At 38.6% G+C, this 24,501-nt stretch overlaps 1 protein-coding gene and 1 long non-coding RNA gene across 3 annotated transcripts; one reads left to right on the plus strand and one right to left on the minus strand.

Annotated features, from left to right (window-relative positions):
- The first annotated feature begins 3,427 nt into the window (after positions 1 to 3,427).
- LOC4340972 (acyl-coenzyme A oxidase 4, peroxisomal) lies at positions 3,428 to 24,324 on the plus strand. Of its 2 annotated transcripts, XM_015788683.3 has the most exons (14): positions 3,437 to 3,572; positions 8,939 to 9,001; positions 9,995 to 10,101; positions 10,350 to 10,456; positions 10,570 to 10,647; positions 18,781 to 18,904; positions 19,426 to 19,499; positions 19,583 to 19,642; positions 21,402 to 21,511; positions 21,647 to 21,806; positions 22,125 to 22,201; positions 22,302 to 22,446; positions 22,568 to 22,660; positions 23,911 to 24,324. In XM_015788683.3, exons 2-14 carry the CDS (start codon positions 8,991 to 8,993, stop codon positions 24,025 to 24,027), a joined length of 1,263 nt encoding a protein of 420 aa, XP_015644169.1. In that variant the 5' UTR covers positions 3,437 to 3,572; positions 8,939 to 8,990; the 3' UTR covers positions 24,028 to 24,324. The 2 variants fall into 2 exon arrangements, with proteins under 2 accessions (XP_015644170.1, XP_015644169.1); XM_015788684.3 differs by lacking the exon at positions 8,939 to 9,001 and having other exon boundaries at positions 3,428 to 3,572.
- LOC9268034 (uncharacterized) lies at positions 13,289 to 16,276 on the minus strand. The gene is made up of 5 exons (XR_001546998.3): positions 15,682 to 16,276; positions 15,435 to 15,611; positions 15,274 to 15,346; positions 14,358 to 14,557; positions 13,289 to 13,593 (listed from the first exon to the last, which is right to left on the minus strand). It is a non-coding gene; the product is annotated as an uncharacterized lncRNA (long non-coding RNA).
- Positions 24,325 to 24,501: the final 177 nt, after the last annotated feature.

A 24,501-nucleotide genomic window follows, 5' to 3' on the forward strand; every position in this document is an offset into this window, starting at 1 on the left:
ACTCATCCCCATCAAGAACACAATCACAAAATACACATCAAGAATAGATAGATAACACAAAGAGCCACCGCTCGACACCACCTCTGTTGCTGCCGCTCGACACCACCGCCCCTGCCGCTGCCTCTCCTCTGCCGGATCTAGCGGAGGGGGAGGGCGTTGCTGCCGCCTGCCGCCTGGTCCCTGTGGGGAGGGTGCCACCGCCTCCCCTCCCGCCAGATCTAGCTGAGGGGAAGGCGTTGCCACCGCTGCTGGGCCGAGAGAGAGGAGTGCGCGCGAGAGAGAGAAAGAGGAACGTACAAGACAGAGAGCGAGAGATAGAGATAGAGCGAGAGTGGAGAGTGCGCACGAGAGAGAGAGAGAGAGAGCGAGAGACTCTCGGTCTTATCTACGCGAGAGAGAGAGAGAGGCGCTGAGCCTTCTCAGCCTTATTTGCTTAAGACCATAGGTCTGCTCTGTTTTTTAGTGTCGGTTTTAATAAAGTAAATTAATGGTGTTAGTTTTTGTTAAAAAACACAATCACAAAATACACATCAAGAACAAATAGATAACAAAAAGAGCCGCCGCTCGACACTACCGCCCTTGCCGCTGCCTCCCTCCGCCGGATATGGCGGAGGGGAGGGCATTGCCGCCGCCTGCCGCCTCCTTCCCATGGGGAGGGTGCCACCGCCTGCCACCGCCTTCCCTCCCGCCGGATCTAGCTGAGGGGAAGGTGCCGCCACCGCTGCTAGGCCTAGAGAGAGGAGTGCGCTCGTGAGAGAAAAAGAGGAACGTGCGAGATAGGGAGCAAGAGATAGAGATAGAGCGAGAGAGAGAGTGTGTGTGTGGAGCGCGCGAGAGAGAGTGAGAGACTCTCGGTCCTATCTACGCAAGAGAGAGAGGCACCGAACCCTCTCAGCCTTATCCGCTCAAGACCATCGGTATGCTCGGTTTTGTAGTGTCGATTTTTAAAAACCGAGTGTCGGTTTTAATAAAGTAAATTAATGGTGTCAGTTTTTGTTAAAAAAAAAGGGGGCACCTATAGTCTATTAAAAGTGCCAGTTTTTTTATTTTCAACATGCAGTTGTAGGAAATGGTCTATAGGTGCTGGTTTTATCACTTGCGGCACCTAATGTCGATCTCTATATGTCTTTTTATAGTAGTGTGATTAAAATATATTCGTATGATTTAGTTACTATATAAATAATCTAACAGCATAAGCATACTAGAATACTTTTATGATTTAAATGCAATAGTTTTCTAAATGTTTTCACATAAATTTTGCTTTCTATTAGAAAAAGCAAAATAGGAGAGAGAAATAGATAATAGAATGAAAAGAGGAATGGAAATAGGAGCGTACAAAGTTGTTACGTATATATATGCATCCACACAAATTGAGTGGGGCCCAAATTGGAAGGAGATTAGGATGAGTAGATTACTTTTTTTTTTATGCATCTAATCTAATGGTCGAAAAGGATGGGCCCACCAATTTAAATGAAAATCAAGGGCTAGATGTTTCTTTGCCACGTGGCAGCTTAGGAGCGTTTGTAGAGTGCCACGTGACGACATAGAAGCGTTTGCAGAAAGTTTAATGGACTTTTAGTATATAATAGATAGATGTAATACATGACGCCTTGAGACAAACCAAAATGAAGACGGCTGGGCTTACTTTGGAGAAAATAAAAACTTCAGTACAAAGAAACCATATAATCTATACTTCGCTCATATTCAGCCGTCTCCACCCTTATCTATGATATGGAAAAGTAAGTGCACAGTGAAACTCAAAGTCTTTTTTATGGCTATTAATGGTCGATGGACTGAACACTAAGGATATGATACAAAGAAGACACTTTACCATCCAAAATGGTCCAGAATGTGTAATGTGTACAGAGTGCATACATGAGGATATCAAGCATCTCTTTTTTATTTGCCCGTTTGCAAAGCAGTGTTGGCAGTTTCTAGGAATCATTTGGCATGATCAATTGACTTTAATGGATATGATAACAGATGGAGGCACTCAATTCAATTTACCTTTCTTCATGGAAGTTTTAGCAATTGCAACTTGGAATATTTGGAAAAGAAGGAATGATTTAATTTTTAAGAATATACAGCCGAGTTTTGGCTTTTGGAGGGTGAACTTCAAAGAAGATTTTGCTCATAGAGCAAAAGAGTCACACAGAGAAATATGGCAATCATGGATTGATACATTCTTGTAAATTCCTGTAACCCAACAATCTTCTTGTAAATATTTCTCTCGTTTCACGTAAAAAAATACATGTCTCATGTGCCGACATAGCAGTTTTCCAACAAGCTACATGCAAGTTGCAGAACGGGAAAAGAAAAAAAAGGGCGGCTGCGTTGGAGTCGACCCATCTCCACACGAATCATGCATTTGATTTGAATACGAGTATACAACCCATTATACGTCCAAAGAAGAAAAAGAAGTACTCCAAAGTACTGGTACGATTTTTTTATTTTTTATTTTTACGATTACATACAGAAGTGATTTCTCTTATGTTTGTAAGACTGGGCTAACATATTAAAATTGATGAAGTTAGTTATCGACGGATAGGTCGTCTACCACTGATAAAATAGCCGTAAATGCAATGCTTTGAACGCCGATGTTTTGTCAATGTTTTTTTAAAATATGTATTTGTATTATTCCTCCCTAGAAAAGTATATGATATTTATTTTTTACTAAATGTAGCACATACATTTTAATACTTTTGTATTAGTTAACGGCTTAAGATTTTGAGATTTTCTCAAACGTATTTTGGGACATCATTCCGGCCATGACAACCGAGGGAACAGATAAAGAAGTTAATTTAAACTTTTAATTTGCTAAAGGAGTGTGGCTTCGTGGAAGCTCGCTTGTGCTTGCTCCTTGCTGCTGCGGCTGCGGTATCTACTAGCCAGCACAGCCGATCGCGACCACTACTTACTGTTAGTTGGAGCCGTTTTTTCCAAACTAATGGCGACGTTTTGTTCTTGTAATGCCAGAATTGGCCGCCGGGCTGGGAAAGTCAACGATCGAATGGCCGATGTATCTTTCTTTATGTTGCCCGTATGGTACGGCATTAATTCGGCTATAATCCACTGTTTGTGATTTCTGATAACGTAGAATATAGATGCAAGTACTGTTTCTATATTATTTGTAGTCTACTATACTCCCGGTCGTGTGGAAAAAAAATCGTCTTACAAAACTTACGTGTGGCATACTGATACTGGCGCAATAAAACCGTCATATATACCTGATAGGTTTGGTCCGTACGTGTACGTTAACGACGAACTAGTGGCCTGACCCGACTAATCGTCGATTAGTCTTTGCTTTCTTGGATGATTGGTGCTTGACCCAAAAGATCTTTCAATTTCTAAGTGCCGAAAGCAAGTAAGTTGAACATTATACAGCAAGGGGTCTATATATTGTGCCCCTTTGGCTCCGTCGGCATGTCAAGCTTCCAGAGCACACCGGCCAACTTTTAGCCTCCTGATCTGGTTTTGTTTATTCATCTTCCTTTGCTACTCTCCAGTATCCTATGGTCTCCCCATACTGATCTCCGTCAGATCAATTTGTTCGCTTTTGATCTCAAACCAAGGTAAGATATATTCGTCTCACATTCCAAAGTAATTAATCATTTTGTATAATTGGAACTCCTGGCCTTTTTTAACCGTACATCAAATACGCATGCCACACTGACATCACACACATGTGCCTGTCCGATCCAACACAGACTTTCTTATAGAGACTTAGAGGAATTTTCTAAATCCTCTGGTATGTGGGTAAGTCACGGTCTAATGAACACGCCTGGGTCAAGAAATCAATCAAGGGGAAAGAGGTTGAAAATACCATTGGGTGGCTGATCACCTGCTGATCCTAGGGAATTGCGCTAGGCGTAGTATTACAACAGAAATTATTTTTTCGGCCACTAGTTTTTTACAGGTGGCCCTACAAGAATAGTGCCTGAGAAAATGGTTGAGGCTGTCCTATAGCATCTCCAACAGACTATCTAAAATAGACTCTCTAAATACCTATATAGCCAACTACCCAATTGATTTGGCAAGCCAAACTCATTGCTCACTCCAACAAAATCTCTATCTACACTCTCCATTCTGAGTCTATTACATTGGGACTCACTTGTCAGCCTTTACTACCCCTTCTTTTTCCTCTTTCTTCCCTTCAACGTTTCTTCCCCTCTTCCTCTTTTGATATTCTCCCAGCCCTTGTACGGACGACGACTGGCGATGACGGCAGCTGCAGCGGATGGCGACGGTGGTAGATGGCGACGACGTCGGCAGCTGTAGCCCAGGCCTTGGCTCGGGGAAGCGGAGGCGGTGGAGGCTACGCGCCGGCCGAATCTGGCGACGACGGCGGGCAAGGGAAGCTGGCGACGGCGACCTCGGTCAGCTACCGGCCAAATCCGCATGGGGGTGGAGGTCATGCACCCCTACCCCCGCCCCAAAATCCACGCCGGCCGAATCTGGTGGGGGCGGAGGAGGTGGCGGTGGCTGCGCGCCGGCGAGGGGGCATGTGGATGGGAAGCCGTTGGCGGCGGTGCCGTTTCGTGGACGAATCTGCGATGGCGGCGCCTCGGCTCCAACGATGGGGCGAAGGCCGGCGCCACACGACGACCACGGCAACTGCAGCGGATGGCAGCCTAAACGATGGCAGCGGCGACAGCGGCGGCACACCATATGTTAGTGTTGGCGCCCAGAGCCGACGACAGTGGTGCTCAGAGTGGATGGGGGAGGAAGAGAGTGTGGGAGGAGAGAGGAAAGGGAGAGAGCATCACGCGTGGGGCCCACGATTAGCAAGCCAATTTGGACTGGCCATATTTGGCCATTGAGGGAGGCAATTTGGCCAGTCAAATGGCTTGGCCATCCGTTTAGCAAGACTGTAGAAGCTCGTTTTTTGTCCATAATTGCCAAGTTTTAGCTTGGAGAGTGATATGGTCACTCTGTTAGATATGCTCTTCGATCAAATACCATCTTCAAAAACCTAATTTTACGGGTGGATCTGTAAGAAATCCACATGTCAAAATAGTATGTTTTTATGGGTGGCTCTATACGAAATCAGCCTAAAGAAATTGATTTCTGTGGACGGGTTTATGTATGAAAACCACCCTTAGAAATGGAAGCATTACCAAATTATAAAAGAAAATCATAACTCTTTCAAATGAAGTTGGATGATGACAAATTCTACATTAAAATTGGAGCCCTCGATAAGATCTACAACTTTGCTTTGAAAGTTTATTCATTTGAGATCGTTTAGGGTTCAAATATTCCTTTTTCATCTCAGATCTATTTTTGAATCTGTTTTTCTAAATTTCCTCACGACCATGAATGAAGACATGATCTGTATTAAAATTGTAGAGTCTATGAGATCTTTAACTTTGTAATTTAAAGTTTATACATATGGGATAAATTAAGTGCCCAAATATTCTTTACAAGATTTGCTATCTATTTTTACTAGGGATCTTTACAAAGTAGAAAAACTTAAATAAAATTCTAATATTCACATTTAATATGATTGAAGTTACAAGTTCTATGAAATTCTTATATCATTTCCTATAATAGGACATAATTACTACTTTTATGGAATAATTTTTAGTATAGTCATTCACAAATGTCATAATGTCAAGTTACGTAACACATCAACTGATAAGAACAATCGTATTAAAATGAATATTTTTAGTAAATATGAATCCAACAATATTAAAGAGAATATTGTAATGAACCATATTAAAGAGAATATTGTAATGATCATAAAGAACTTTGGTTCACCTCAATCGAACTTAATTTTCTACAAAATTTTAAAGTTTAGTAACTTTTAGAAAATTAAGGAAAAAAAGAATTTTGCAGGCAGATGCCATAAAGAATCCACCCTTACAATAAATTTTACAGAGAAACTTACTTAGAAAAAAAACCGCCTATAAAAAAAGACATTCCGTGAAATGACAACAACATTAACATACGAAGAAAAACATAACTCTTTCTTTTGTATGATGTCAGATTATAATAAACTTTTTATGAAAATTATAGCTCTCGAGAAGATACAGAACTTTGCAGTTGAACGTGTTTCATTTAAGATCAGTCATGGTGCCAAATATTCGTTACAAACTCTCAGTTCTACTTTGATAAAATTATTTTTTACGTGTTTCATATAAGATTGATAGAGATATACTCCCTCCATCCCAAAATATCTGACGCTGTTAACTTTTTTTAAAATGTTTAACCGTTCGTCTTATTTAAAAAATTTAAGTAATTATTAATTCTTTTCCTATCATTTGATTTATTGTTAAATATACTTTTATGCATATATATAGTTTTATACATTTCACAAAAGTTTTTAAATAAGACGAACGGTCAAACATGTTTAAAAAAATCAACGGCGTCAAATATTTAGGGAAGGAGGGAGTACTATATATCAAAGTTGTTGAGCTCGGCGTGATCTACAAGTTTGTAGTTGATGACATTTTCATTTGATAGCATTTAGAGTGTTAAATAATAGCATTCAACCCATAGTCACGAATCGATTCGTGGGTGAGATGGTAAAGAATCTACGACGCTATAAGCTGCAGATGCACATATTTCGTGCGTAAAATCACGTGACCTGTGATTTGTAAAATCCTGCCATCCATAGATGACTACTAAAATACGAAATATATTTTTTCAAGCTTTTTGCACCTATAAAAACATAAAGCTTGAAATTCATTTTTATAGGATGGTCTTTAAAGAGTCTCTAATAAAATTCATTTTCAAAGGTGATCGGTATTTTGCCGTACAAATGCCGTAATTTTTACAGGCAATTTGTTTTTTTAATAATGGAATAAACATTCCGGCCTTTGCTCATCAAAGCTACAGCCAATTATTACAAAGTATCACTCAAACAAAGAGTGTAGTTCATAATGAAATTAAACACACCCAATAAAATAAAAGACCAAACCGAAATAAAAGACCAAACCGAGATAAGGAGTACACATTTATTTAAATCTATTTATGAATCTCTATCCATAGTTTGCAAAAAGTTGCATAACTGTCGTCTCAAGCCTGCGACATGCAATCTTCATAAGCTCTCCATCATCTTCACACTTTTGCAGCTGTGCCCAACACTGGAGCCAATATGTTGCCCTGAAAATTACCTGCAAATATGAGATAGATGGCGATTTGTCAAATACCATATCATTCCTACTCAACCACAGAGCCCAACATATGGCAGATGCTCCTATAAGTATGAGTTTACTCTTCTTGTCAACCCTCAAAAGCCAACCATCAAACATATTAGATATGGTTCCAGGAAGGTATAAACCAAATGAGAACTGAACTGCTCTCCAAACAAATTTCGCATAATGACAATCTATAAAAAGATGTTGAATGGTCTCGTTTTTCATACAGAAACAACATCTTAAACTGCCGTTCCAATTTCATCTTGCCAAATTGTCCTTAGTTAGCACAACCCCTTTTAGCAAGTACCACATAAAGATCTTAATCTTAAGCGGCATCTTAAGCTTCAAATAATCTTATTTCTCTCAATATAACCATTATTAATAAGAGCTAGATACATTGACCTATCTGAAAATCTACCATTCTGGTGATAATTCCATCTAAAATAATCAGAGGATTGATTCAACTGAATATGTACAATAGAAGCACACAATTCATGCCAATATTCAAGATTCTGACCAACTAAAGCTCTCAGGAAATCTCGGACCTTTGCTTCAACAAAAACCACGATCAATTTCGTGCGAGCTTTTAAGCTAACTATGCCAGCAAAAAGAGAAACACCCATGTAATTAATTACCAATTTCATATTAGCATTTCACAACATGATGCGTTTAATCCCTTGTTACTCTCTCCGTTTTAAAATAAATAAATCTAGTACTGGATGAGACATATTTTAGTACTACGAATATCTGAATATCTAGATATGTTTCTCGTGTAAATTCACAGTAATTTTCTATTATTTGTTTATTTTGAAATGGAGGAAGTAGAAGTTAGTGTATTTGTTTGCAAGGATGGATCAAACCGCAAAGCGTCATATGATGCATGCTTATCCATGGTCGTTTCCGTCTGATCCGGACAAGACTGCCGTGGGTGGCTAGTATGCATATGCAATTATCAATATGGACCAGTTTGTTTTAGTTTTACATATATTGTGGCGGCGAATGATCAATACATAATTAAAAAATAGCATTCTAAAGTATATACAGAGTTATAGGATATATTATATGCCACCTACGCTTCAAATTTTTGGGACGAATCCTCTATAAACTAGATAATATCCCGTGCGTTGCCGCAGAACATTTCTATACAAAATAGCTACCATTCGATAAAAAAGAATGTAATATGAAAACGACATAAAAAATATGAGAAAGAAAAATAACTGTGACTGAAAAACATGCGTGAGAAGACAACTGTGACTGAAGTTTTACGACATGCATATTTTACTTGATAAATCCGACATGCCTAGCAAATAAAATACCAATAATGTATATAGTAGTTATTATATTAGCGCTTTTGTGGAAGAGATTATTTAACTAACATTTTGGAAAATCAACATAATCGATGCATGTAAAACGGTGAATGCAAGTGGAGCAACTTGTTTGACAACCTTATGCGTAAACGCTCGGGCAATAGTCTTTTGGTAGGCAATTCGATAACATGCATATAGTACAATACTTTTGCCAAATTATATCAACTGTGTTGAAAAATCATTGAACCTGTCTCCAAGGTTTAGCGTAGCTCCAAAGGATTAGGGAAGCAGACCACGGCGGTAGTGCAACGAGCCTTGACAATGGTGAGAGGTGGGGAGCTTACATGGACCATGAAATCATCCCACCCGACCATATACTAACACTTAAAATTAATTGCTTGCTCTAATGATTTCTGGTAGCAAGTACTATTGCTTAACCGCTTAATTGTAGGTCGACTCGTTTTCTTCTAACGCTTGCGTAATTAACTGCAGGTCAATTCGTTTTCCTAGTGTAATTTGAAGAAGCCGGAGGCTTTTCACATTCATGGTGATAAGGTTTTAAGCATGATCCACGAGTGTTAGTGTTAGTGCGATGTAGTTATGACAATGTAATATGATGATGTGCTTAATAGTGCACTAAACGCATGTGCCGGTACGTACTAATAGCAGTGTAAATATGATAACATGGCTACACTGAGGATGCACTAATTAATCGATGAAATCTCAAGCATCCATTGAAAATCTAATGGCCAAACTAAATAGCGATGATGTGGCACGCTGTGAGAAGAGAGAATTAGAATAAGTGGGGATGAACTTTATATAGATATATAGGATTCACGACTTCTCCAGTGAACCAGGGAACCGGTCATTCTCGCATCTCGTACTACGCATATCCACTATTAGCACGTCATTTTCTCTGTCCTCTTTCTTGAAGGACAACAGAAAATCACAGTAAGAACAACTCCCTCCGTCCCATTTTAAAGGCCGTCGTGGTTTTTTTATTCAACGTTTGACTATCTATCTTATTTCAAATATTTATAAAAAATTTTAAAAAATAAGTCACGTATAAAGTATTAATTATTCATATTTTTTCATCTAATAACGACAAAAATACTAATCATAAAAAATCAAATAAGACGAACAATTAAACATTGGATATAAAAACCCACAACTGCACTTAAAATAAGACGGAGATAGTATTTTTCTGGTCTTGACAAATCAATTAGCACGACGGAACTATCCACTATAATTTTAAAATACATAAAATATTTAGTGCTTGTGGTCATTTATAAATGTTACCCAAAACCACTAAAACTAGGGCTAAGGTTAATAAAAAGTCCTGTCCAGATTTGTTGTACTAGTATATATCGCATCCAACCAAAATCCCTTATATTTACGGACGGAAGGAGTACAAGTTTTAAAAGGAGGGGCTGAAATGGAGATTTCTTTTTCATACTGCAATTTAGGCGTTCTTTATAGGTATAAATGTATATTATACTCCATGTTACTGTTGCGTATGAGTAGTTAAATATATGACTTCTGGAACAGATTTGAAGGTCTTGTAATGGGGTCTTCAGAGCTCAGGTCACCGACTTTGAACTTGTCCATAGCTTGCCCCCAGCTTACACCAGCTGCGTCGACCTTTCCAGCAGCAGGTAAAAGATCTGATATGTATATATGTAGACAAACAAGTAAACATGGCAAGAATTAATATCATGATTCCATTGATATTCTATATAATTATTGACCTTACTGTAATTAGTGACATATATGTAAAAAATCCTATGTTAAATCATAGTAAGTATAGTGTACAACTTTGATATTTCAAATAATTTTGTGTGCATATGCTTGGTTGGATCACTTTATTGTATAATTAGCTGATGAACTATCATTTTGCTTTAAGCATCCAACTATTGCCAGCTTGATGAACTGCTGACAGAAGAGGAAAAGGATCTACAAATCAAAGTCCGGCAGTTTATGGAGAATGAAGTTGCACCAATAATATCCAAGGTTGATTGCAGTTAGTGGGTTAATATAGACCCTATTTTGTTTACTTTTCATGTTGAGGTTAATATACCATTTTTTTCTGTTTTTCTTGTTGATTCTATTTTGCCATATATTAGTTTTGGGAGAAGGCCGAATTCCCGTTTCATCTTATTCCAAAGATGAGCACTCTCGGAATTGCTGGAGGAACTATAAAGGTAAATAGATAGTAATTTGTTCCAGTACAATTCTATCAAACTTATAACCCTCAAAAATGGCCTATGTCAACCTTCTAATGTACTCCACCTTAACTTGACCCTTGATAACTTCGTAATATCAACTGTTGGGTCATGGTGGAATTAATAGAATAATCGTGGTCTACTATAAAAGACATTGCTGTTTTAACCGTCACCTTTAAACCATTCATGTTTCAACACGGCGTCCATCAATAGTTCAAACGTAGAGATGTTCTACTAGGTTAAAATAGTTTATTTTAAAAAAACTAAAACTCAGAGAATAACTTATTCCTCTAGTAAAGTATTTTTTAAACTGCTAAACAATGTGTTTTTTGCAAAAAATTCTATACAAAAGTTTCTTTAAAAATCATATTGATCCATTTTTTAAAAAAAAAGCTAATACTTAATTAATCACGTGCTAATAAACCGCTCTGTTTACCGTGCGCAGGAGAGTTGTTCCCATCTCCTCCTAACAAACTCAGCCTTAACGCTAATTTTAATGATCTAAAATACCGTGCCCAATGAATATATGTGTTTAAATTACAAACTTAGTTTAAACCATTTTGTGAAGATTCTTAGCCTCTCAATTTAAAACCTGAATGAACTTCCAATTTAGCATTCTGGTTAGTTTTTCGAATAATTAATTATTCACCACTCTTACGAGTAGTGATAAAGGATTTGCCACTGAACCCATATGACATCATAGACACATGAGAGCCCACATGTCATAGATAACGAGTGGCAAATAATTAATTGTCACTGGCAAAAAGTTAAATATCCCCATTTTTTTAAGTCCACATTGCAGTTATTATTATTGATAAATAAGCAATGGCCCAAACTTCTGACTAATTAATCTCACATCGGTTTCCACAAGTTTATTTGTTTAGTTTTTATCAGATGTGCCACGTTTATCTTGTACATAATCACGCTGTTTTTTGTGCAAAATATGTATAACCCAAAATTACTAAATATTCCAGCATGCATGTCTATAAAATATCAATTATATTCAGTAAATTTATATATATATATATATATATATATATATATATATATATATATATATTTGCTATTACTACTTTTGTAGATTCACCAAATATACGTATATGATATTAGGTGTTATATATTTCAGCTAGCTAGCTTGTTCGTTCATAATGATCAGAATATATGGTTACTAGCCTAAAAATAGAATATACGATTATTTTAGATTGGAAAAAGTACGAATTACCCCACTGAACTATCGCGGTCGTCCGAATTACCGCCCTGAACTCGAAAACCAGGTATCACTCACCCTGAACTTCTTGTACCGGACGAATTACCACCCTCGATCGAATCCAAAGCGGTTTCGTCCTACGTGGCGTACACGTGGCAATACAGTCAGCATTTTCTTTTAAAGTAATGGCGGGACCCACATGTCATACCCAATTCCTCTATCTGTTCTCTCTCTCTCTCGCGGGCGCAACCACGCGCAAGGCATGCACAGCGGAGGCGGAGGTGGACCGGCCGGTGGCGGAGCTTGCCCGGGCGGTGGGCGGCCAGTGGGAGCGGGCAGTCCGCGGCGGAGACGGAGCTCTCCCGGGCGGCAGGCGGCCAGTGGTGGAGCGAGCAGTCGGTGGCGGAGACAGAGCTTGCTCGGACGGCGGCGGCGGCTGAGGCGGAGCTTTCCAGGGCAGCCATGGCGACGTTGAGGTCGTGCAACGGGTCCCCGCCGCAGTTGAGGCGCTCGAGCTCCGCCACGCCGAGGCCGAAGCGACGGAGGTTGAGGACGAGATGCATGATGCCGCCGGTCTCGGGGAGGATGGAAGGGGCAGCGGCGACATCCTCCTCCCTCGTCACCCCTTCGTGTCCGCCCTGCAGCTGCAACTGCTCGCCACCACACGTCGCCCCATCGCCGTCACCCTCTTCCCACATCGGCGTGTGGCGCAGTTCTCGATTCGCCTCCGCCACCGGTCGCCGAGGCGAGCTCCGCCTCCGCCCCGGCAGCCCGGTACACCACCGGCCGCCGCCTCCACCTCCACCCCCTGCCGCTCGGGTGTGCTCAGCCTCAGCCGCTGACGCCGCTGACCGCCCGCTCCGCCACTGGCCGCCTGCCGCCCAACGAACTTCCACTACAAGAATCTATTTAATCTATGACAAAAAAATTCGTCATGGATCACTGAAAATTCATCACAGAAATTTGTCTATGAAGATTATACTCAACGTCATCTATTGAGCGTCACCGACGTTTTCTCCGAAATCGTCACGGATCAGCACAATCTATGACGTTTTTTAACTGTCATAAAACGCTTATGGGCTCATGTAGTCCAGCCCAGGCCCAACCTTTGTGACGAAATTAAACGTCACAGCTGGTTGCCATGTGGCGGCCAACATGGCAGGTGACAGGTGACGTGGCCGTTTTGACACGTGTGCGATGATGTGTCACTGATGACGTGCCAGCTGACGTCAGCAATTTTTTTTGTACGGCCCATTATTTTTCTAAACGGCCCATTATTTTTTTTGACAGCCCATTATTTTTTTTAGACTGGCCCATTTTAAAATTGGCCCATTTCAGAACTAGGCCCATTTTATCAACCAACTATCAAATCAAAGCCCACTAAACAAGCCCATTAAATTTGAGCCCACCAAATTCAATCCAATTTCTCATACCATTTCAGATTCAAATCTAATTGCAGGTACCATCTCAGATTCAACTAATAACAGATACAATCAGAATACAACAGAATTCAAACAATATTTCATCTCAGATTCAACCTAATAACAGGAAATCTGAAAACAGAAAACAAAGCAAATCTTTCAAACATTGAATGGAATCACTCCTTGCTTCTCGTCCTCCACTCATAGCAAATAGAGGATTGAATTACATCAAGGCCTTCTTGTTGATGTGCAAATGGAATTTTTTGCTACAACTTATACATAGCTTCTTGAGATGTGCTGCAAAAATACAATTTTAGTGTCAATACTAGGAGTCAACAATATTAAGTCACTAAACTACTCAACAATATTAGTCCTCCCTCCTAATTTTCTTTTTCTAAATGTGAATAAATATAGGTTAATGGAGTTATTTTTGTGGCATATGTTTAGGGCATCCTCTACTCAGAATTAGAAGGACAACAGAAGGCATTAAACTATAGAATAATGGTATGAATAAAGTAATAAGCACCTCAATATATCTGTCCATAAGAAATAAAAGGACAGGTACCAACCAAAAACAGGCAGGACATCACCTAAGATTAAATCATGCAGTACAATGCCCTCCATAAACTAAGATCCACAAACAGAAGTTATTTATACAAATGACTACAAATATTTCATCTCAAACTCGAAAAAGAAAAATGCAGTCTCAAGCTCAAACCAGCAATAACATCAGAAACATCAAATGCAATCTAGCTATCCATCGCCCGCTAGGCTACATACTACCTATTCACCTCTTCACTTCTCTTTCAGCAAGGCATAAATAAATGATGTGAAAATGAGACGACGTTACAAATATATTTCGACTGATTATGGTTGTCACCATATAGGAATTACAGATTCAGCAGAGGAGAAAAAATGATTTGAGGGCCAACCATGCTTAAAATTTAGCGCTAATTAGGAAGAGTTATTATTCATTGCATGGAGATAAATAAATATGGACACAAAAACTCCATGGTGCTTCAATAGTGCTACAGAAATGCATCAAAAGGGAACTTTCATACCTTATCACAGATTTCCCAATTACCCTCATATCAAGTTATCAACCATATAGAGCCAGTGATCTTCAAATTTATATCAACCATATACAGCTATTGATCTGCAAATTGCAAACTTCCACACATCCAGAGAACCAACCTGGAATAACAATCTGCCTATCTTCATTGAGATTTGAGAGATATTGATCATGTAGGAAGCACTGTATCTGAATAGAAATAGCCAGGCTCAGTTCCACTAAGTGCAGGCAAAAGTAGCAAAAGTAGCTAGGCTAGTTATTGTTAAAGAGTTCAATTCTGCTGGCAAATTAGAAATCAAATTGTATTATCAATACAAATAATTGTACAAAATATGCTTTGTATTGTCAGGTCTACTGGCAAGAGATATCTTTTAAACAAAATTTTGAGAACTGCAAGAGTAAAGTAGCCCAAATTTCACATGAGATATGCAATAAAGCGTATATCTTGTGCAGAACTGCAGACAAGTGGCACTTATGATGAATTGGAACTAAAAATAAGCATATTAACTCTAGAGGATCCAAAATTATCCTTCTGTAATTGAAAGGCAATCAGTCTTGGTGAAAGTTAGTTGTAAATTACATTTGACGAAATAATAATACTCCTGGATGCTCAAGCTGTGTGATTTGCTCATTTGTTTAGCTTATATTATCATGGTTGAGGAGCATTCATGTACATATTTATTCCCTTAGTGGCATATATGCATTATATATCAGAGGCGTCAACACCCACACAGTATGCAATGCACCAACATCACAAATGCAATCAATCGTATAAATACAGAGGAAGCAGCAGCAGTCAGGAGATTACTTCACATGTAAAGACACTAAATGTTTCAGGCATTCTTTCCAAAAAAAAAATGTTTCAAGCAGTTTTTACATTCTATATACAGAGGAGATGTACCTACACTGGAAAAAAAATGAAGATTGGCAGGATGAAGGGATCCGGCGAGTCAGCATCTTCCTCGGCGAATCAACTCACTGCTCACCGTTGCAAGCGAAGCAACAACTCCACATGAGATTGGAGAAAAAGGAAAATAACAAGCAGGGTCTAGATGGCTTTGCTGACCTGAGATATATGGAGGGACATCGGAAGCAGTTGAAGAACAGGCGGTGGGTCGACCCTCGCCGTAGAGCCACATCGCCGTCGGCCTCCTCGAGGCGACGAGCCCCAATCCACCCCCCCCCCCCTCCCCCTCCACCACCACCACTTAAGAAGGTCGGTGGCAGGATCCGACGGCGAGATCTGCACGGGGACATGGAAGACGACGATGAATAACAGGGAGAACGAGGAGAAGGCGGACGAGGCGGCTCACCTCCGTCGGCGACGGTATCCAGTGGCGAGATCCGGTGGTGAGGAAGTGACCCGGTGGTGAGGGGGCGGAGGCGACGGAGGTGTGGGGGACAGGGAGGGCGACGCCGTCGAGCTGCTGTCGCCGCCGCGCCGCCCGGAGCTCGCCGGCCGCTCCGTGGTCGTCCCGTACCACCAGATCCGCGTCGCCGGCCTGGGGAGGAGAGCCGCCGGTCGTCGGAGCAGAGGAGGGGTGGTACCCGTCGTGGGAGAGTGACGGAGATGAGGGTGGTGGTGGGGTTGCCGCTCGGGCTGCCCGCCGGCGCCGCCTCCATCCGCCCCGCCGCCCAGCGCCGTCGCCACCCGGGCCCTCCCTTTCTCCAGCCACGGATTTCGCCGCCTCCGCTCGACCCGCCGCCCAGCGCTGGCGCCACCTCCGTCCGCCCCGCCGCCCAGCACCGTCGCTGCCCGGGCCGAGCCTCTCTCGGCCGCGCGCGTCGACGGAGGAGGAGGCGGCGGCCGCGCGCGCGTCGACGGAGGAGGCAGCGGCGCGCCGCACGCCTGGTGGCTGGGCACGGGCAAGCTGGAATGGCTGGATCAGAGGATGGGATTGGGAGTTTGACCTTGACTTAGGGTTAAGTTTTATATATACCCGTTAATTGGGCTTCATTATTATGGGCTATAACGTATAAAAAGTCTAGATTAGTCCTCTGTACACGAATGGTCAACGACATCAAAAATAACTACCGGTATTTCGATATCTACAACTATTCTATTGGTTCTTTTTACAAAAAAAGTTCATTTGAACAATTCAATTTTTCAATTTTCAAATTTGGATAACTTCGAATGAAAATTGGGGTTAACAAATGATTTCAAATGGAAAAGTCATCAAAATCAAAGTTGTACAACTCATCGAGATGCAAATTTTTTATTTTGGTCATTTCTCCATCTGACTCTATTTGAACATATTGAAATTTAAAATTCAAAGCTTGAGAACTTCCAATGGAAATTTTTACTAGTGAACGATTTCAACTGAAAATATCATCAACATCAAAGTTATATAACTCATCAAGATCTACAACTTTTATTTGGGTCATTTTTTCATCCGATAAAGCGATTTGTAACATTGTTCATAAAATATACAAATCTCTTATATAGTATATAAACTATAAGAGAGAGATGTATATAGTATATAAACTATAAGAGAGAGAGATGTAAATTTTATAAACAATATTACTATCACTTTACTGGATGAAGAAATGACCAAAATAAAAGTTATAGATATTGATGAATTATACAACTTTGATGTTGATTACTTTTTCAGTTGAAATCATTTAGTATTTAAAAATGTTGTTTGAAGTTGTTATAATTTGAAATTCAAATTCAAATTATTGAAACAGATCAATATGGCAAAATGACCAAAACAAAAGTTGTAGATGTTGATGAGTTATACAACTTTGTTGTTGATGACCTTTTCAGTTGAAATCATTTAGTATTTAAAAATGTTATTTGAATTTGTCATAATTCAAAATTCAAATTTTATATAGGTCAATCAAACCCAGATGGAGAAATAACCAAAATAAGATAGGTAGATCTCAATAAGTTATACAACTTTGTTTTTGACAACTTTTTTCACATAAGTTCATTTAGTATGATAAAATTCGGAGGGAGGCAAAATGGACTTCTCGGTGAGGGAGGAGCAAAAGGCCTGTTATGGGCCAGCCTTTTTGCTCATCCCACACCGATAAGTCCATTCTGCGTCCCTCCTTTCAATTAATTTCAAAATATTAAACATTCGAATCGAATTTTATCTTACTAAATGAACTTATATGAAAAATTTGTCAAAAACAAAGTTGTATAACTTTATGGGATCTACCAATTTTTTTTGGTTATTTCTCCATCTGAGTTTAATTGACATATATAAAATTTGAATTTCAAATTATAACAAGTTCAAACTACATTTTCAAATACTAAATGATTTCAACTAAAAAAGTCATCAACAACAAAGTTATATAAATCATCAATATTTATAACTTTTATTTTGGTCATTTTGCTATATGACTCTGTTTCAATAATTTGAATTTGAATTTCAAATTATAACAAGTTCAAAGAACAGTTTTAAATACTAAATGATTTCAACTGAAAAAGTCATCAACAAAAAAGTTGTATAAATCATCAATATCTACAACTTTTGTTTTTGGTCATTTTGGTATACGACTCTGTTTCAATAATTTGAATTTGAATTTCAAATTATGACAACTGCTAACAACATTTTCAAATACTACAACTGAAAAAGCCATCATCAGCAAAGTTGTATAACTCATCAAGATCTATAACTTTTATTTGGGTCATTTCTTCATCCGACAAAGCGATTTGTAACATTGTTCATAAAATGTACAAATCTCTTATATAGTTTATAAACTATAAGAGAGATATGTAAATTTTGTAAACAATGTTACTATCACTTTACTGGATGAAGAAATGACCAAAATAAAAGATATAGATATTGATGAGTTATACAACTTTGATGTAATTACTTTTTCAGTTGAAATCATTTAGTATTTAAAAATATTGTTTGAAGTTGTCATAATTTGAAATTCAAATTCAAATTATTGAAACAGATCAATATGGCAAAATGACCAAAACAAAAGTTGTAGATGTTGATGAGTTATACAACTTTGTTGTTGATGACATTTTCAGTTGAAATCATTAGTATTTAAAAATGTTATTTGAAGTTATCATAATTCGAAATTCAAATTTTATATAGGACAATCAAACTCAGATGGAGAAATAACCAAAATAAGATAGGTGGATCTCAATAAGTTATACAACTTTGTTTTTGACAACTTTTTTCACATAAGTTCATTTAGTATGATAAAATTCGATTCGAAGTTTTAATATTTTCAAATTAATTGAAAGGAGGGAGGCAAAGTGGACTTATCGGAGAGGTAATTCGTCCGGTATAAGAAGTTTAGGGTGAGTGATACCTGGTTTTCGGGTTCAGGGGGTAATTCGGACGACCGCGATAGTTCAGGGGGGTAATTCGTACTTTTTTTTCCTTTTAGATTAAGTGTAAGCGTTTTCATTCCACTGATCACAGGCTATCTTTCCATGATATTTTCAGGGCTATGGATGCCCTGGACTTTCTGGCCCAGCTTGCGCCATGTGTTTTCTAGAGATCGCTCGTGTGGATGCAAGCATAGCCTCATTCTGCCTTGTTCAGTCATGCCTCGCAATGGTTAGCATTGGTATGTACATCATTTGGAAGTCATGTGAACATGGACTAATCGAGCAGATATCACACACAGCATTGGTATCTAGTTTACAGTGTTGTTATATATATATATATATATATATATATATATATATATATATATATATATATATATATATATATATATTGGGGGGGGGGTGGAAACTAGAATATTCTCTGTGTTATATTATGAGAAAACATGACCAAAATAGCTAGGTTCATCACAAATGAAGCTCCAAATAAAAACCAGAGTGGAATATATGGAATGGTACAACTAGGGATAACAAGAGATCTAATTAATGTTTTCATTATAATCATTATTTTGATATGTTTTAATTTACTCTGTATATATAATACAATTAGAGCTAAGTCGTAGGACAAATACAACATTTAGGTGGTACTATTGTGACTTAACTGTACAATTCTCTACATATTGCGAGGTAGCTAGAGTGATAATGCTAACATATATATGAATTCATCGATATATGTGCCTTTAATTTACATGTGGTGAAACAGCACAACTCGGGTCAGAAGCCCAGAAGGAGAAGTATTTGCGACCATTGAGCAAAATGCAGAAAGTTTGCGTATATGTAAGGAAAAAAACCCTAGCTCTTGGCTATTGATAAAGTTTGGTATATCATATTTTTCAATTAATATTGTGTGTTAATTCCAGGCCTTGTCAGAGCCGAACCATGGTAGTGACGCGAGCTCTCTTAACACCACAGCTAGAAAGGTACTCCTATATCTGTTATCTTGATTTGTACAACCTGCACTATTCATGGTATATTGAAAGTTCGAAACTTTATTATTGTTAACGGTTAAGAACAACTATACGTATGTGTAGTGTTTCTGAAGCCGCAGATATGTGCAAAAACATATATTGCCGGTCGTAGTATAGATGAAGTCGTATGAATCAAAGAGATCTTCATATAATTAACAGAGATATATAGTCCCCAAATACATATAGTGTTTCAAATATTAAGTATTACTAGTCGCTAACCCATGTCTTGTGTGGGTTATTTTTATTAACTTTGTAACAAATAAAATTTAATAATACTTCAATTATGCTGGTTATTTTTAAGTAATTCAAATGGCTCGTAGGAAAGATATGAAGAGTTCCCCTCAATTACAACGTGCCGGTTATTAATTTCGAATTTCATAGTTATGTTAATAATATACTAAATTTATTTCATTTTTTCAAAATAAAGCTAAATAGTTTATGATGTTTTCAGTGGCATGTTTTAATTAAACAGGCAGGAACTCCGAATTACGATCAATAGTCATATATTAATAAGTATTAAAATTTCAATTATTTGTTTAATACGTTGGTTATTTTTTCAATTAATAGTATCAAATGATTTGGAAAAATTACATACATTCAGTCTTTGAAAAGTCTGTGCAACATGCTGAATATAAGCTCCTCCCCCAAGTTCAATATGTGTCGCTTGCAACTTGCCTGCGTTGGCACAAGACTAGATCAATAATTTTGCTATGACTTGCACTCAGATTGAGGGACTATATATCTAGAATTCAATCGCCTGAAATCATTGGAAGGTTTAGTCACCTGTTGTATTCGTTGGATATGCAATCAACGGTGGTATGTAGGTCACGTTTTCTTGTTAAAAAGAATTACTCGGCAGTTGTGAACATGCAAATTATCGGCCAGCTAGCGGATCCAAAAGGTTCTTTTGTTTGTTATTCACATTCATTGGCTTTCCGAACTACGCAAGTCTCTCACGTGGGTTGATGAAAAAACATCCCTACAAGCTAATAGACATAATATTTTCTCAACCAAAAAAGGTAAACAACCAATGTAATGCACGCTTCAATAAATATTAAATATACTCTGTAATTTGAATGTAACATAATATTTATTTATCTTGGGATAAAAAAAATCTTTTTACCTACACCCTCCTAAATCATTGCAGTTGGTTTATTACAAAATTGCACAGACTAATAAACTGCAACATATAAATATCGATTGGAATTTGACAAAAGTAATAGGATCCGAACAAAAATTTACATCGATTTTTCTTAAAAGCTAACCAGAGGGATAGTTTAAGGATGATTCAATTCGTTTCAACATGACTACCAATCAGTTGAAGAAATAATATCAGAACATGACATTTCTATAACAAAATTAGAGAAAAATAAGTCCATTCTATAGATCAAACTTAAAATGGTTTCTTCCATTTTACTTAAAATTGTTTCTTCCATTTACTTAGCTCTATTAAGTAAAGGGAAAATTTACTAAGTCCATGGTTTCTTGATCTATAGATTACAATAATGATAATACTACCCATCTAAACAACGGCTAGATCTAATTAACGTGAGATATACTCTCTCTCTTTCTATTTGTATATGCTGTCTTATATAAATGGAAGAATGGAGTATCTAATTAGTATGGGTACTGGTACTGATTACCTGTTTCTCTTCAGACTACATATTTCAGTGATTGAGTTCCTTGCTCTATTGTAATTAATTTGGAGTAGGTTCCTGGAGGGTGGATACTCAATGGCCAGAAGCGATGGCCAGCAAACAGCAGTTTTGCAGATATCTTCGTCGTTCTTGCCTGCAATACCAGCACCAATCAGATTAACGGGTAATCAAAAGCCATATATCTACACACTACATTAGCTGGTCGTCATACTATGGAAAAATATGTCGATACTGTAAAATGGTTTACAATACATTTGGATTATTGGTTTTACATTCATTTGCGTGGAACGTACTGCAGATTCATTGTGAATGGAGGCGCCCCCGGGCTTAAGATCAGCAAGATCGACAACAAGATGTCGCTGAGGGTCGTCCAGAACTGCGACATCCTGCTGGAGGACGTCTTCGTCCCTGATGATGACCGTCTTCCTGGCGCCAACTCTTTCCAAGACCTAGTGAAGGTAAAAACTACAAACATACCTAGCTCCGACTCAAAATATAAGGATTTTAGAGTCTTTTTTTGCGGATTATTGGAATAGTTAAAATTAATTAGGTACAGTTATGTTCGACGAGTTGTAGAAGTAGGTGGAAAAATAAGCTATATTTTAGCTAGGACAAAATCCAAATGCAAGAAATGACTATGTGGACAAAATTTGTACACTAAAGTATATATATTTTGGGGTGAATGGTGTACTCGATCACTTTTGCTTCAGATATATAGTATATCTCCACACACCATTGGTGATACAGATTTGACAGACTATGTTGCATACATTCAGGCCCTCTCTTTCTCTCGCGTCATCGTCGCCTGGATCAGTATCGGCATTGCGGCAGGGGTGTACGACGCATGCCTTCGGTAAATACAATGTTACCTAAGCTACCACAGCTTGCAGCTTCATTTGATGCGAGATCGACCCTCTGACCTACACACATTCGCACCGCTCATGTATATGTAGGTATCTGGGAGAGAGGAAGCAGTTTGGGGCGCCATTGGCGGCGTTCCAGCTAAACCAGGAGAAGCTCATGTGGCTCCTCGGCTGGCGTCTCTACGAGCTGCATGACTCCGGCAGGATGACCACCGGCCAGGCCAGCTTAGGGAAGGTACGTAGTACTAGTACGTTTGAACACTTGCTCGATCTTCTGTTCGCCAACCGTATCACGGCTGATTATTTGAGATAAACCGAAGCGATAGCATTGTGGCCTGACTCAATTGTTGTTATAGGCATGGATCACAAAGAAGGCGCGGGAGACTGTGGCCTTGGGCAGGGAGTTGCTCGGTGGCAACGGCATCGTCACCGACTTCCACGTTGGCAAGGTCCTGAATTAACGGTTTTGCTATATTTGTGTCGCCACAAAATCTCATCGATTACAGTCGATTTTTCAGCCCTCTAATTTGCTTTAGATTAGCGCTGGATATTATGATTTGCGTATGCGTTGTTTGAGATCTGCGCCCGACTACCTGCAATCTATCATTAATGTATTACTGATCCAGAGCAAACACAAAGTAACGTGTTTAACTGATCGATGTATTACTGCCCAAGGTCCTATCATTAACGTGTTCAACTGAGCAAACAGGCAACTTTATTGCTGTAATTATATATTTATACAAATTTACACAGCAGTTACACCCCACTTACATATGTAATTTTGAACTTACATATGTAATTTTGAGACTTACATTGTAAATACACTAAAATTACATATGTAATTTAGTGACTTACAATGTAAATACATGCTGACTATATTTTGGTGAAAAATATGACGTCATAAATATAGTTACTCCCTGAATTAATTACCCTCTCAGTCAATGATTTGTTAATTTACCTCGTTCTAGTGTTCATATTGCAATGCATAGGATGTTCTTTTATGGAAATAGTACTACTACAGAAATAATAACCATGCCTTCAATTATTTGGAGCATATTATCTCATAAGTAGATACATATAAGTTCAGCCGATGTCAAATTTTTGTGTGTATTTGTCTTCTCTATTTGCACAATATATATGAACCTGCTGAATATAAAACTTACAGGTTGTTTAAATGTATTTCAACATTTTAGTTCGCTTCATTTTTTTACGTTCTGCATTAACATGCCACGTCAAACTAATGAAGATATAAGTCTTTAGATTTAATTTATAGTAGTAAGGATGACAGGAAGCACACTATTCTTTTAGTAAAATACACTTCTTGTAATTATACATATCAGGTTGTGTCATCTAACAATACAGAATTAGGTTTGGGAACATGTTAAATTATTTCATCTTGCTAACTTCAAAACAACGTACATGCCCCTTCAAGTGCGTGCGTTGCTGACATTTCACCTAGAGGGTTAAGTGGTAGTTTCACGTCGTACAACATCAGAATACTTGATCCTAAAATATAAGGGACTCAAAATTCCTTATATTTTAGATAGACGCTGAATTTGGGTAATTAGATCAGTATTTTTAAAGTTTAGAAACTAGATAATATAGCTAACAAGTTTAGTGACCACCGACGTATTTTATCCAAAATTCTTTTTTATTATGATAAATTCATATATGTACGTACGTACTTCGATTCATGCAGGCGTTCTGCGACATGGAGTCCTTATACACGTACGAGGGCAGCTATGAAGTCAATGCACTCATCGTTGCTAGAGACATCACTGGCATCGCCAGCATCAGGCCGGCTAGCCGGCTCTAGTTCCTGTGCACACCAAGCAAATGAATAAAACCTAACTAGTGTATATCACAAAACGTCAAATTAACTGCAGTTTGTAAGGTCATTGGTTTCACCATCTTTTTCGAACGTTCGTTTTGTAGTATATGAAGAAGTTCCTTGCCTGTTCTCGCAATATATGCACTCGTTGGTATATATACACAGTACCGCTACTTCAGTTATCACTTGTGAGCTTTCTGGACATAATTTGTATGTCGTGGTATTGTGACATACACATATATTGTGACATACACATAATTCATATAACAGGTTGTACATGTATATGACAGCTCTACTCTACACCTACCCCTTAGAATAACTATTCTACACCCCCCTATCCCTCAACTCCCTCAGTCCGGCCCAGCCCACCCCCTCTCCCTCCCCCATGCGCGCGCCTCCCTCCCCGATCTCTCCCTCCACTCCTCCTGATCTGTTCTTTTTTTCTCTCCATCGATTTTT

This window comes from Oryza sativa, chromosome 6, assembly GCF_034140825.1.
Source record: "Oryza sativa Japonica Group chromosome 6, ASM3414082v1".
Lineage (NCBI taxonomy): Eukaryota > Viridiplantae > Streptophyta > Magnoliopsida > Poales > Poaceae > Oryza > Oryza sativa.

Coding starts and splice junctions, on each gene's coding strand:
- LOC4340972 (XM_015788683.3), top strand. Junction 10,102..10,349: donor GTCGACCTTTCCAGCAGCAG/GTAAAAGATCTG, acceptor TTTTGCTTTAAG/CATCCAACTATTGCCAGCTT. Junction 18,905..19,425: donor CCTCGCAATGGTTAGCATTG/GTATGTACATCA, acceptor GTGGTGAAACAG/CACAACTCGGGTCAGAAGCC.